Consider the following 14,850-nt stretch of genomic DNA (forward strand, 5'->3'; position numbering starts at 1 on the left):
TCAGTTGATGTGGCGTATGTGGATTTCAATAAGGCATTTGATAAGGTTCCTGAAGGTATGCTATTACACAAAATACAGAAGCATGGGATTGTGGGTGATTTAGCTGTCTGGATCATAAATTGGCTATCTGAAAGAAGACAGAGGGTGGTGGTTGATGGGTCTTATTCATCCTGGAGTTCAGTTACGAGTGGGGTATCACAAGGATCTGTTTCGAGTCCTCTGCTGTTTGTCATTTTTATAAATGACCTGGATGAGGGTATAGAAGGATGAGTTAGTAAATTTGCGGATGAGACTAACGTCGGTAGAGTTGTGGATATGCTGAAAGATGTTGCAGGTTACAGAGAGACATAGATAAGCTGCAGAGCTGGGCTGAGAGGTGGCAAATGGAGTTTAATGTGGAAAAGTGTGAGGCGACTCACTTTGGAAGGAGTAACAGGAATGCAGAGTACTGGGCTAATGGTGAGATTCTTGGTAGTATAGATGAGCAGAGGGTATTCGATGTCCAGGTACATAGATCCTTGAAAGTTGTCACCCAGGTTGATAGGGTTGTTAAGGAGACATACGATGTGTTAGCTTTTATTGGTAGAAGGATTGGATTTGGAACCATGAGGTCATGCTGCAGCTGGACAAAACTCTGGTGCTGCTGCACTTGGAGTATTGTGTACAGTTCTGGTCACCGCATTATAGGAAGGATGTGGAAGCTTTGGAAAGGGTTCAGAGGAGATTTACCAGGATGTTGCCTGGTATGGAGGGAGGGTCTTATGAGGAAAGGCTGAGGGACATGAGGCTGTTTTTGTTAGAGAGAAGGTTGACGGGTGACTTAATAGAGACATGTAAGATAATCAGAGGGTTAGATAGGTTGGACAGTGAGAGCCTTTTTCCTTGGATGGTGATGGCTAGCACGAGGGGATATAACTTAAATTGAGGGGTGATAGATATAGGACAGATGTCAGAGGTAGTTTCTTTAATCGGAGAGTAGTAGGGGCATGGAACGCACTGCCTGCAACAGTAGTAGACTCACCAACTTTCAGGACATTTAAATGGTTATTGGATAGACATATGGACGAGAACTTAATGGTGTAGGTTAGATGGGCTTCAGATTGATTTCACAGGTCGGCGCAACATCGAGGGTCGAAGGGCCCGTACTGCGCTGTAATGTTCTATGTTCTATGCTACTTGGCAAGAGGTAGGCAACAATACTGTCTACTGTAGAGACCAAAGATAGATGATTCAACTAAGCATTAGTAATATTGATAGCACTGCATTAGCCAAACTAAAAATGTCTGGTAGAAGAGGATAATTGAAGAAATATTACTGAATGCATCTGATATACTTACAGGAAATTCATATATTTATAAGTTGTTTAATATTTTATGAGCAGATCTGCACAGAATTGTACAAGGTGAGTTAGAGGATATATTGACAAATTGGACAAAGACATTGTGGCATTAAGCTTTTGCAAGCAATCAAGGAAAATCTTCCATCTTCCCAGGCAATTGTAGATCAGTCTTTTGAGCTGTGCCCACATCCCAGGAGTAACTGAAGGAACTTCAAGTGTTTTGGAGTCGTTTCATTAACACTGTAGAACACAAAGGAAGGGCACTTCTAAGTTTAAAAGCCTCATGGTTAATAGGACAGGAGGTATTTGGGAGGATTATACCTCATTGTGTGGGATCTTTAATCAGGATCCATGTTTTCAGAGTTCTGATTTGCAACACACTACTGAGTGTAGACATTGTGAAGCCCTTGCTAAGCTTGTGATTCTTCTCGTGAATAGAACCATATCATGTAGACCTCACTGTCTATTTACATTAACCTTCCCCAGTCCATGGCTGTAAGCTGGAATTAATGTAAGATGAAGATTCAAATTGGCTATGTCTCAGCTGAGGGTCAGAACAGTCTCAAGAGCTGAATGAGTTCCTTCCATTGCTGTAAAAGAGAATTACCTTCCAGCAGCTTATCTGGCACTGAATGAAGGATCTTTCCCAATGGAGTAAAGCAAGGCAGTTTTCTCTAATATTAAAGCCAGAATTTAATGCCCCCACATCAAGGCAGATTTGTTGTTGGGGAATGCATTCAATTTGGACAAGCGGGTGATGCTTGAGGACCGCTTTCCTCCAAGTTATGTCCAGGATAGGAAGGCCCAGTTAAAGCCTGCTTCAGGCACTCATTCCACCATAAGCAGAGGAGGAGAGGCTGCACTGTGCAAGAAGCCTGAAAAGCAAATCCTTCAGTGGTGCTGGCTGCCCTTACTTTCATTCCGTGTTTGAGGGACGCGGAGTCAAGAAGGCAGAGCTACTGAAAACCAGCCCCTGCCCTCGGTGCTAACTCCGCCTCCCTGTGTCTCATGTGACCCAACGTCCCATTATCACTCACCTGGGAATCTTTGTGATTGTAGGCCTCGGGTGGGTATATTACCAGCAGCAGCCCAATGCCTCTGATTACCCAACGAATCTTGGCAGTGGTTTGGAGAGAGTATGATTTCTGCATCTATGGTCCTTATGCCCCACTGCTGTCCAGCTACCTGCCTGAATAGCAGTAATGCTGTGAGCTTTCATAAATGTAGGTGCAGTGGACTTCTTTTCGGTCACACCCCTACGGCTACATTAAACTGTGGTATTCAGAGGTACAAGTTCTTCTTTCAAGAAGATTCAGTCATTTTTATGATGCCCAAAAGCCCATTAGCCTTTCTGCAGGCTGAAATAAATCTGTTAATCTGCTTTGTTTATGATAAAGTTTAAAATCACACAACACCAGGTTATAGTCCAATGGATTTATTAGCTTTCAGAGCGCTGCTCCTTCAGGTAACTAGTGGGGCAGGATCATCCCAGTCCACCCCCAGAACCTCCACATCATTGTTGATGATAAACCTTACCAAAACAGGTTTTCTACCTCAGGGGATGAATCCAGGATTATATAGTGTGGAAGCAGGCTATTCAGCCCTTTGAGTCCACATTAGTCCTTGAACAAACATCCCACCCGGACCCACCTTCTAACATTGCATTTTCCATGGGTAATCCACCTACTTTGGACTGTAGGAGGAACCCATATCGAAAAGGGGAGAATGTGCAAACTCCACACGGACAGTTGCCCAGAAATGGAATCGTGCTCAGGTCCCTGGCACTGTGATGCAGCAGTGCTAACCACTGAGCCACCATGCTGTCCCACTTGGACAGGCTGTATAATTATTTTATTGCCAGTTCCTCATTGTCCTTGAGAAGGTGTTGGTGAGTTGCCTTTTTGAACAACTGCTCTCATTAGACACCCACAGTGTTGTTAGGGAACTCATTCCAGGATTTTGACCCAGCGACAGTGAAGAAACACTCCGTATAATTCCAAGTCAGGATGGTATTGCACTTGGAAGGGGACTTGCAGTTAGTTTCCATACATCTGTTAACCTTGTTCTGTGAGACGGTGGAGGTGGCTGGTTTGAGTAGTGCTGTCAGAGGAGCTTTTTGAAATTGTAACAGTGCATTTTATGTATTGTACACCCTGCTGCCACTGTCCACCTTGTGAATTTTGAAGAGAGTGGCAGGGTGTGAATAAACATGTTTATACATGAACTATGTAACAACAGGAATCCCATGGAGGGACATAGAGTCATAGAGTCATAGAGATGTACAGCATGGAAACAGACCCTTCGGTCCAACCTGTCTATGCCGACCAGGTATCCCAACCCAATCTAGTCCCACCTGCCAGCACCCGGCCCATATCCCTCCAAACCCTTCCTATTCATGTACCCATCCAAATGCCTCTTAAATGTTGCAGTTGTACCAGCCTCCACCACATCCTCTGGCAGCTCATTCCATACATGTACCACCCTCTGCATGAAAAAGTTGCCCCTTAGGTCTCATATCTTTCCCCTCTCACCCTAAACCTGTGCCCTCTAGTTCTGGACTCCCCGATCCCAGGGAAAAGACTTTGCCTATTTATCCTATCTATGTCCCTCATAATCTTGTAAACCTCTAAAAGATCACCCCTCAGCCTCCGATGCTCCAGGGAAAACAGCCCCAGCCTGTTCAGCCTCTCCGTGTAGCTCAAATCCTCCACCCAGGCAACATCCTTGTAAATCTTTTCTGAAGCCTTTCAAGTTTCACAACATCTTTCTGATAAGAAGGAGACCAAGATTGCAAACAATATTCCAACAGTGGCCTAACCAATGTCCTGTACAGCCACAACATGACCTCTCAATTCCTGTACTCAATACTCTGACTAATAAAGGAAAGCATACCAAACGCCTTCTTAACTATCCTATCTACCTGCGACTCCACTTTCAAGGACCTATGAACCTGTACTCCAAGGTCCCTTTGTTCAGCAACACTCTCTAGGACCTTACCATTAAGTGTATAAGTCCAGCTAAGATTTGCTTTCCCAAAATGCAGCACCTCGCATTTATCCGAATTAAACTCCATCTGTCACTTCTCAGCCCATTGGCCCATCTGGTCCAGATCCTGTTGTAATCTGAGGTAACCCTCTTCGCTGTCCACTACACCTCCAATTTTGATGTCATCTGCAAACTTAGTAACTGTGCCTCTTATGCTCGCATCCAAATCATTTACATAAATGACAAAAAGTAGAGGACCCAGCACCGGTCCTTGTGGCACACCACTGGTCACAGGCCTCCAGTCTGAAAAACAACCCTCCACCACCACCCTCTGTATCCAAATGGCTAGTTCTCCCTGTATTCCATGAGATCTAACTTTACAAATCAGTCTCCCATGGGGAACCTTGTCAAATGCCTTACTGAACTCAATGTAGATCACATGTAGATTAGATTATTAGATTACTTTACAGTGTGGAAACAGGCCCTTCGGCCGAACAAGTCCACACTGACCCGCCGAAGCGCAAACCACCCATACCCCTACATTTACCCCTTACCTAACACTACGGACAATTTAGCATGGCCAATTCACCTGACCTGCACATCTTTGGAACTGTGGGAGGAAACCGGAGCACCCGGAGGAAACCCACGCAGACACGGGGAGAATGTGCAAACTCCACACAGTCAGTCGCCTGAGGCGGGAACTGAACCCGGGTCTCTGGCGCTGTGAGGCAGCAGTGCTAACCACTGTGCCACCGTGCCGCCCGTGGTGGGCGGCACGGTGGTACTGCTCTGCCCTCATCAATCTTCTTTGTTACTTCTTCAAAAAACTCAATCAAGTTTGTGAGACATGATTTCCCATGCACAAAGCCATGTTGACTATCCCTAATTAGTCCTTGCCTTTCCAAATACATGTACATCCTGTCCCTCAGGATTCCGTCCAACAACTTGCCCACCACCGAGGTCAGGCTCCCTGGTCTATAGTTCCCTGGCTTGTCTTTACCGCTTTTCTTAAACAGTGGCATCACTGTTTGCCAACCTCTCGTCCTCCGGCACCTCACCTGTGACTATCGATGATACAAATATCTCAGCAAGAGGCCCAGCAATCACTTCATGATTGAGTTGGATGATAGAACTCCAGTTTCTCTGTGATGGCTGGTGTTACCAGTTGTCAATGTATGTGCAGTGACTTTGAGAACATTACTGATGGCACAGTAAGAAACCTGAGACTGTTTTGTATTTTTGTAACATTAAGCCCGTGGAATTTGTGATAGAACATTGATATGGAGCAGTTGGTGGAAATGGCCTCTTAATCCAAGATAAATTCTATAGAAGTCTCGGTCCAAACATTGGTTCTGTAGTAAGGTCTATTTGTGGTTCTGCTATAGAATTTCTCCCGATGGAGTCGACATTGTCCTGGATTGCCTGTGTGGTGAAAATACTGGGAAGGGTCTTGGGCTCTTGAAACCACTTGGAACATACATCCTGTACGGTAAGTAGTGTACTGGTTCACACCGAGTGAGTACCTCAGTCTGAGCATATTTGAGAAGCACGTATTTAAATAATAAATGGATTGTGTTGTTGCATTAATGTGAAAGAATATTCGTGTCTTGCAAGCATTACAACCATGTATTCACCAAATTCCAGGCTCATCAAATATGGTTACCGGAGAAACAAAAAGCTTCTTCAGCTTTGCCAAATCAGTAAGTATTAAAAAAAATTAATAATTAAGTAGTAAGTTGAGTATTAGCTTGCTGTGCAGAATGCGTATATGTCTGTGTTATGTGTGCAGTTATGTTATTTTTGGTAGCAGGGCAAGAAATTTCTAGCTCATCCCTTTGATATTTTGTAACTCCGCTATGTTCTGATCCATAACATTTAGCTTCCACCAGATAATTCACTCGAGCCAATCGCTGTTGCCCACACCAAAAGATCTAAATAAGCTTAAACAATTTAATCTCTTAAACTACTGGAAGATATTAGGGATCTCCATTTTCCCTGATGACTGGTGTTCATCAGTTATCAATGTGCACTCAGTGACCGTGAAAACATTATTAACTGCACAGTAAAAAAATTGAGGCTTTGAGAATGTTTTGTACTTCTGTGACATTAAGCTAAACAGCAATAATAAACACAATTCCAAATTTATTTACGAATAAAATATTTTACTTGTACTCTCTGCATTCTGAAGATTACACAGACTTTTACAGCACAGAAACACTTGACACAACAGGTTTACTTTTTGTACATTTGTTCGTAGTAGGCAGAGGATAGACAGCATTCAACTAACCCTTCCTTGCCAAACCCAATCTACTTTTAGATGTGATTTCATGATTGGGCAACACTTGCTGAATAACCCTCAATTCCACCATAGATAGAAAATTAAGATAACACAGGTCGTAACACATTTACACTTGCTTCAGATACCATGCGTCCCTATGCAGGGACTTGCTCTTTATGACCAACGGAATGTATTCAAGCATTGTATCCTTTCTAATTTACCTGTGAGCTTGGGAGATCCGATAGTATCTCTTTGCTTTCTGCAAACAGAATCAACTTTACGATGACTAAGCACCCTTTTCTCAGTCATATAAATTGCTGTGATCATTTGAAATTTAGTATCCTTGGATGTTTTCTGATGTGTGCGAGATAAAAGGTAGGACAGAAGGAGGCCATTCAGCCTCTGTGCTGGATCTCCAGATAAGAAATGCACTTAGTTCCATCCCTCCACCTTCTCCCATTTTAGCTAATGTTCATGTCTGTACTATCAAGAGACTACTTATTTCTACATGTCCACTGGTTGCCACCTAATGTGCACTCTCCTGGGGAGGCAGGCCAGTGGTTGGTAATATGAGGCTGTGCAGATATAATTCAATCTCCATTTTGAAGCCATGTATCCTGTCATGTTTTCATATATTTACACGATTTTAGTTTACCACCTACAGTTAAGTTAAAGCCAGAACTAATTTGTGAAGGAAGGAAGAAGAACAAAGAGTTTTCATGATAAATTGGAAGAAAAAAATGACACAAAAAGTGAAAATGTGACAACAGGAAATTACGTTTTGTCTACAGGAAGTGAATGTGAACATACTTTATTTACTATATTAAGTTGCAATCCCTGGCTAATCACCTAGTTGAGGCAAATGACTTAGATACTTTTAAGCGAATGATACATAGATAGATAGATAGACAGACAGACAGAAAGACCAAAGGTCGGACAGATGGATGGATGTTACAAAGAAAGGAATACAGATCATGTTGATGGGGTGACATGAATTAGGAGAAGGAGAGGCTTGTGTGGGGCATAAATACCAGCATGGAGCTGTCAGGCTGAATGGCTATGTCCTCATTGTATCTTGACTCTTGAACATAAATGTTCAAAGCTAACTCTCTCACAAACTGCATCTTGATGAACCCTTTATTTTGATGCCCTGTTCACTTAAAATTAATTTTCTAAGTGCTGAAGCCCACCTTCAAAATAGACACCTGCTTCCATTTTAAAAGTGCATTTGCTTCTTCTTTTATTTAGCCCAATAAGCTAGATTCATTAAACCATAGCCCGTGTTGTACCTGTAAGCTAGTTTATAAAAACCCTGTTGTGCTTGTAGCTCATTAGATCATAGTGTCATAGCGATGTCGTGCCTGTAATCATTGAACCATTGAATCTGTAACTCAAGGGATAAATGGAAGGATGGTCTCAAGACCAGTTTAATGAAAGTGAACGTTCTTTTTCCTTTTACAGTGGTGGCAAGTTGAGAAGGTGAACCCCATAAAACTCTATGAAGAGAACAAAGTCATTGCTGGATTTTCATTGCTTAACCTCCTCTTCAAACAAGGTCGTGGAGCCCAAGTGAAAGCAGTGATAGATAAGCTCATGTTGCTGTATAAGGAGAAGAAGATCAAACCTTTGGTGGATTCATTATGGGCTCTGGAGGAGGTAAGGAAGTCAAGTTGTATATACTGTGTGTTCGTGGATGAGCTGCAAGACAAGCTCTCTCAAATCATAGTAATTCGACTTGTGTTCAGTAGCAATGGGTCCACCCAGAGTATTCTGCTAATCAGTGCAATTTCCTTGAAATTTGCTGTGCCTATGTGAAAGATAGCAAAATCTTTAACACATGTCTTCTTGAAAGGTATGAACAATGGAAATCAAATCTGTTTGTGGAATTAGCTATTATATAGACCATAATAATGAGGAAGCCAAGTCTCCATTGATCTCACCTGCAACAATTCCTTAAATGAAATTCTTTGGCACATTAATTTGTAGAGAAACTGCATACCAATGAGAGAAGTCAGCAGTTCATGTAGTTTTTGTTATAATTTAAAGTCAGGTTGCTCATAACTAGTGGATGCAACACTTAGGAAAAATATTTTTCTTTTGTTATTAGCCCATTTTCAATTGTACTGTTAAAACTGTACCACGTCATGACTCTCATGAGGGCAAATAACTCAACATTGATTGCAGTGAGGAAGTTTGTGTTGGTTGGTGCTGTGCAATATTGTTGAACTCCAGGAAGCAGGTGTTTTTTGTGTTTCCCTCTGTCAAAGGCATAATGTTCTGTGGTTAACTTTGCATGTCAATCAATTAGATTACGGTATGGTTTTTGATTTATTTAATGTTCTTTGCTTTCTGTGCAAAGTTTTATAAAGATGTAAAAAAAAATGCTTGGTTTGACATTACTTCATATTCAGGAGAAAGTGAGGACTGCAGGTGCTGGAGAATCAGTGTGGAAAAGGGTGGCGCTAGAAAAGCACAACAGGTCAGGCAGCATCCCAGGAGCAGGAGAATCGACGTTTTGGGCAAAAGCCCTCAATCATTCCTGATGAAGGGCTTATGCCTAAAACGTTCACTCTCCTTGTCCTGGGATGCTGCCTGACCTGCTGTGCTTTTCCAGCACTACCCTTTTCAATTACTTTATATTAATGATGATTTCTGTTGAACCCAGTGGAATTTGCTTGATGTTTCTCATTGTGGTCAGTACTGTGAAAGCGTCATGGGAATTGCCCTCATTTAAATGTTACGTCTCCCTAAGCTCATTCTATCATAATGCACAAATCAAGGTTGCACTATGTTATTCATCTCACCACAAGATAAGAAAATCAACTATTTTATTCAGGGTTCAGGGAATTTCAGACACTTAGCTGAGGTAAATGAATGAATATTTGCAAACTGGCTATGATGAGGTGAAATCCTATGCCCTCAATCTTGGTGGATTTGGTAATGGTGTGGGGGCATTTATTCGAGTGGGAGGATGGCAGTGACCGAGGGCTATTGAGGCTGAATCGTTAAGTATATCCAAAGCTGAGATAGACAGGTTTTTGGTCAGTAAACGAATCAAGGTCTATAGGGAAAAGACAGGAAAGTGGAGTAGAGGATTATCAAATCAGCCATGATCTTACTGAATGATGGGGCAGAGTGATTGGGCCGAATGGGCTACTTCAGTCCCTTCTTCTGGCCTTATATGTGGATAGCCTGTTCAGAAACCGAATGGCTTGCACGATACTTGCCTTGTCGATAGGTGGCACTGATTGTGCTGCCTCTATACTTTGGTGTCAGCAGTGATATCTTGAAGAGATCTCACTTGATCTCAAGGATCCATTTACATACTTTAGATTGGGAGTGAAGATCTGAGGCAGTTTGTGCTTCTAGTCAACGAGAGGATCATAGCACTGCCAGGAAAGTGTCCACGCATGGAGGACATTCTTATTGTGGTTACAAACCAGTTGAATGTACAGGGAGTGGAAACTCTTCCTATTGTTAGATCTCATTGACCAGTTGCTGAGAACCTTGATGACCACATGGACGACCAGCAACTGAGACCTGCCCAATGATGGAAGCAAACCTATTGCCCCCAATTGTTCAGGGGCAATGTCTATCGTTAAACAAATATGCTGTCCAGCTCTAGCAATGACAATATCAATGCCCAGTGAAATGCAGTGGTGGAAGATGTGTCTAATCCCACAGATGATTCTCAGTAGAATCCAGAAGTGAATAAGTTAATGGTCACATTTACGTTGACAGCTGCTGTCCTGGGAATATTGACCAGTTTGAGCTCTTTGAGAATAAGGGCTCAGATCTCTATAGCTATCTGATTGGAGAACTACAGTCTCCTGGGGCCCTAGTTTTCAGACATTCCCAGGTTGCTCCCTCTTCGATATTTGATCCTCAGCGAAGGGTTCAGAATCAGTTACTTTCCTGTCCCTCTTTCCTCACTCATGATATACCGGACTTGAAACGTTAACCCTGTTTCTCTCTTCAAAGATGCTATCAAACCCACTGAATTTCTCTGACATTCTGTGTTTGCTCATTACTCTTTTGCCCTCTGTCTGTGTTGCCAGCTAATGCCTACTCTATTCAAAGCCTATGTGCAGAGTGCCCACTCCCCTTGCCACCTTTGTGATGCCAAAGAACCAGTTCTTTCTCTGTTTTGTTTGATGGGTCATGGCAATGCTAAGTGCAGCTTAGATTGGCCACCAATTGTGTATTTGTTTGCCTTTGGTGAGCTGGCCTCTGCTAGATGTGTTACCAGTCCAGTACCTTGAAAACCAGAAGTCCTAACCCAGTCGAAAGGAGTTTTCAAGCTGTCCTAATTGGCCATAATTTCTGTCCCACCCTTCCAATCACACTGGCAGTCATTGCTAGCTCCAAAATTGGCACTTTAAAATTTCAGGTCTTTTCCATTATCATCTCAGAGTCACAGAGTTTTTACTGCATGTAAAAAGAACGTTTTGCTTGTTGTGTTCATACTGATTATCTAACATTTATCCATTAGGATCCCATTTTCCTGCTTTTAACTGGTAGCCTTGCGCTATGGCATTTCAAGTGCTCAGCTAAATGCTTCTTAAAAACGTTGAGGGTTCCTGCTTCTGTCAATCTCTTAGGCAGCGAGTTCCAGATACCCACAACCCTCTGGGTCATAATGCAACAGGTATATTTAAAATCAGAAGCTTTCGGAGTGCTGCTGCTTCGTGAGGTCAGGTTGCCTTTGCCACTTCACCTGATGAAGGAGCAGCACTGCTAAAGTTTGTGATTTTAAAATAAACCTGTTGCACTATAGCTTGGTGTTGTGTGACTTCTAACAACACTGGCATCTCCACATCATCAGCTCTCTGGGTGAAAGACATTTTCCTCAAATTCCCTCTATATCCCGTGCTCCTTACCATCACACTATGCCCCTTGGTTGTTGTCCATTGTACTAAGGAGAAATGTTTCTCCCTACCTACCCTATTTATGCCCCTCATAACTTTCCACACCACAATCAACACGCATCACCTATCCCCTCAACAATGCCCACTCAGCCTTCTGTGTTCTATGGAGAAGAACCCCAGCTTATCAAGGTTCATTTTATTGCTGAATCATTCCAGCCCAGTCATCTGCCCATCTAATTCACTGGAAAAGGGTAGGGAAAGGTTCGGCACGGTGGCACAGTGGTTAGCACTGCTGCCTCACAGCACCAGGGACCTGGGTTCAATTCCCAACTCTGGTAACTGTCTGTGTGGAGTTTACATTCTCCCTGTGTCTGTGTGGGTTTTCTCCGACTGCTCCCATTTCCTCCCAGAATCCAAGGATGTGCAGGTCAGGTGAATTGGCCATGTTAAATTGCCTGTAGTGTTAGGTGAAGGGATAAATGTAGGGGAATGGGCCTAGGTGGGTTGCTCTTCGAAGGGTTGGTGTGGACTTGTTGGCTGAAGGGCCAGTTTCCACACTGTAAGTAATCTAACCGAATCTGCCCATGAGGATGGGATAGTTAACCAGGAAACCACCAGTGAGCTTCACTTCCTTAAAGTGTGTCTCAAGCTCAGACACTGTGGGGAATGAGTTAATAGGAGGACATAACCACAGAGTGGAAATCCAGTTAAAAGTAAGCAAGAATATTTAGAAATAAATGTACGCGAGCTCTGTTCTGAAGGATATAAAACAGGTCAGATTTACAAGCTTTTTTTCTAATTTTTCCTTCCTTCACAATGAATTGGCAACTCACTTTCCACTTTGCCTAATTTTCTTTATTATTTTAGATGATCCAAAGTGAATTTTTACCAATGTATCTCCCAAGGGTAGACGGTGTGGCATGGTTTCTCAGTGGTTAGCAATGCTGCCTCTCAGCACCAAGGACCTGGGCGACTGTGTGGAGTTTGCACATTTTCCTTGTGTCTGTGCAGGTTTCCTCTAGGTGCTCTAGTTTCCTCCCACGGTCCAAAGATGTGCAACTTTAGATGGACTGGATATGGGAAGTGCAGGGTTACAGGAATATGATAGTGGGAGTGGGTCACTTTTCAGAGAGTCAGTGTGGACTCAATGGTCTGTATCCACACGGCAGGGTTTTGAAGAAGTATCATTAAATTGGGCTTCCAGCAGACTACACTGATCTGCTGTCTTATGAAAAACATGTCTTTATTAATTCACGGGATGAGGGCATCACTGGCTAGGCGGCATTTATTGCCCATCTTAATTGAGTTCAGAGTCAACCACATTGCTGTGGGTTGGGAGTCACATGTAGGCCTGAACAGGTAAGGATGGTAGTTTCCTTCCATGAAGGACGTTAGGGAACCAGATGGGTTTTTCCAACAATGGATTCATGGTCATCGTTAGATTCTTAATTCCAGATATTTATTTAATTCAAATTCCACCATCTGCCATGGTAGGATTCAAACACAGGTCCCCAGAACATGAACTAGGTCTCTGAATTAGCAGTCCAGCAATAATACCATTAGGCTATTGCCTTCCCGATACAGAGTATAAAGCATGCCTCTGCTTCCTTAAGATGGCAGCTCTTGTGAAATCAAATGGTGGCTCGGTGGCTCAGTGGTTAGCATTGCTGCCTCACAGTGCCAGACACCTGGGTTCAGATTCCCGCCTCAGGCAGCTGGCTGTGTGGAGTTTGCACATTCTCCCCGTGTCTGCGTGGGTTTCCTCTGGGTGCTCCGGTTTCCTTCCACAGTCCAAAAATGTGCAGGTTAGGTGAATTGGCCGTGGTGTTAGGTGAAGGGGTAACTGTAGGGGAATGGGTCTGGGTGGGTTGCTCTTCGGAGGGTCAGTGTGGACTTGTTGGGCCGAAGGGCCTGTTTCCACACTGTAAGTAATCTAATCTAATCAAAGTTTTACTCCAGGTTGACATTAAAACCATAAAAATTCCATTTTATCTGTAATACTTATTTATGTAGACTACTTTTGTTTATTTAGGTCATCACAGTTCACTGTTTCAATTCAGATTCAGTGCATTAAAGATATCGATCTGGATATGCAATCCCTGCACACCAAGATTTTTTTGTGTGATAATCATTCCATAAAATGACTGGTCCTCGGATTTAGGTACTAAAATCAAAAAAACTGCAGTAATTAATTCTCTTGATTGACCCAAGATCCTCTGGCATTGCCTGGAATAACCTAATCAGGGTCTGAACTGTAATTTTCACCGGAGTTCTGTGCAGGGAGAAACAGTCTTGCCTTTCCATCTCAGCCCAGACCTACACCGAGCGAGAACCTGAACCAGAGCAGGGTGTGTCATGGCTGGATGGATAATTTCTGATGCCATCGGCTTGGGTTTGGTTCCAGCACTGACTGACCTTGCCATAAAGTTTCTGCCTTCTCAACCTTGCCTCTTACCTGAGGTGTGGTGATGCTCAGGTTAAGCTCACCATGGGTTGCCCCTCTGTATGTGAGAGCAGAACTACAGTGAATATATTCCAGAATTAAGTCACTAAACAAAGTAATTTGGAAAACAAAACGGTATTTTTCGTGTGACGAGCATGTAACCCTGGACCTTCCAGTACGTGGGGCATTTCTCCCTAACTAGTGGAGTAGAATTTCTGTTAGTGCAGTGTTTGTCTTCTGTCATGGTCAAAAGTCACATGACACCAGGTTATGGTCCAACAGATTTAATTCAAATTGCAAGCTTTTGAAGCGCTGCTCCTCCGACTATAACCTGGTGTTGTGTGACTTTTGACCTTGTCCGTCCCAGTCCGACACCAGCACCTCACATCTTCTGTCATGAACTGTGTCCCTGGGTTCCCTGTGCCAACCGCTTTCCTGCTTAATGAATTGGTTGCAGTTAACTGCTGCGTGTTGTTATTTGACAGTTTTAGTTGGAAAGTTGTCATCTTAAAAATGCCCCACCCAGTAAAAATTGGTCACTGCTATCTTCCCTGCCACTGGGGTCAGAAGGCTGTTTTCCTGTCAAATATTTAAAGTTCAAACTCAGTTATCTCCTTAGCATGGATATATGGAGAGGTCAAGTCTGTTTATTATGTTTAGCAGTCTGATGCTTAAAACTTTTAACTTATTGTGATAATTGATGGGAACCTTGTTTGTTGATCCTTGATTTGGTTAAAAAAAGACTATATTTCTGCCAGACGTATTAGATCAGTTAACGTTTATAGCAGCCTGTTTCCCAAAGAGAGGATACGGAATAAGTGCTGTTTATATCAACCAAACATTGCTCCATAATTGGTGGTTGGTGCTATTTTAAGTGGGGCGGATGGACAAACCCCAAGTTAAATTGTTAGCTGTGCTTTGCCATCTGGTCAACAAA

At 43.0% G+C, this 14,850-nt stretch overlaps 1 protein-coding gene across 1 annotated transcript in view; it reads left to right on the forward strand.

The window, feature by feature from the left end:
- vat1l (vesicle amine transport 1-like) overlaps positions 1 to 14,850 on the forward strand; it is a 198,307-nt gene that overhangs the window by 73,706 nt on the left and 109,751 nt on the right. The window contains exons 5-7 of the mRNA XM_043706556.2: positions 5,710 to 5,813; positions 5,969 to 6,024; positions 8,064 to 8,258. Coding sequence (XP_043562491.1) covers positions 5,710 to 5,813; positions 5,969 to 6,024; positions 8,064 to 8,258 — 355 coding nt within the window. The remainder of the gene's footprint in view (positions 1 to 5,709; positions 5,814 to 5,968; positions 6,025 to 8,063; positions 8,259 to 14,850) is intronic.

This window comes from Chiloscyllium plagiosum, unplaced genomic scaffold (genome assembly GCF_037043375.1).
Source record: "Chiloscyllium plagiosum isolate Xiang-an unplaced genomic scaffold, Cpla_swu_hap1 HiC_scaffold_17, whole genome shotgun sequence".
Lineage (NCBI taxonomy): Eukaryota > Metazoa > Chordata > Chondrichthyes > Orectolobiformes > Hemiscylliidae > Chiloscyllium > Chiloscyllium plagiosum.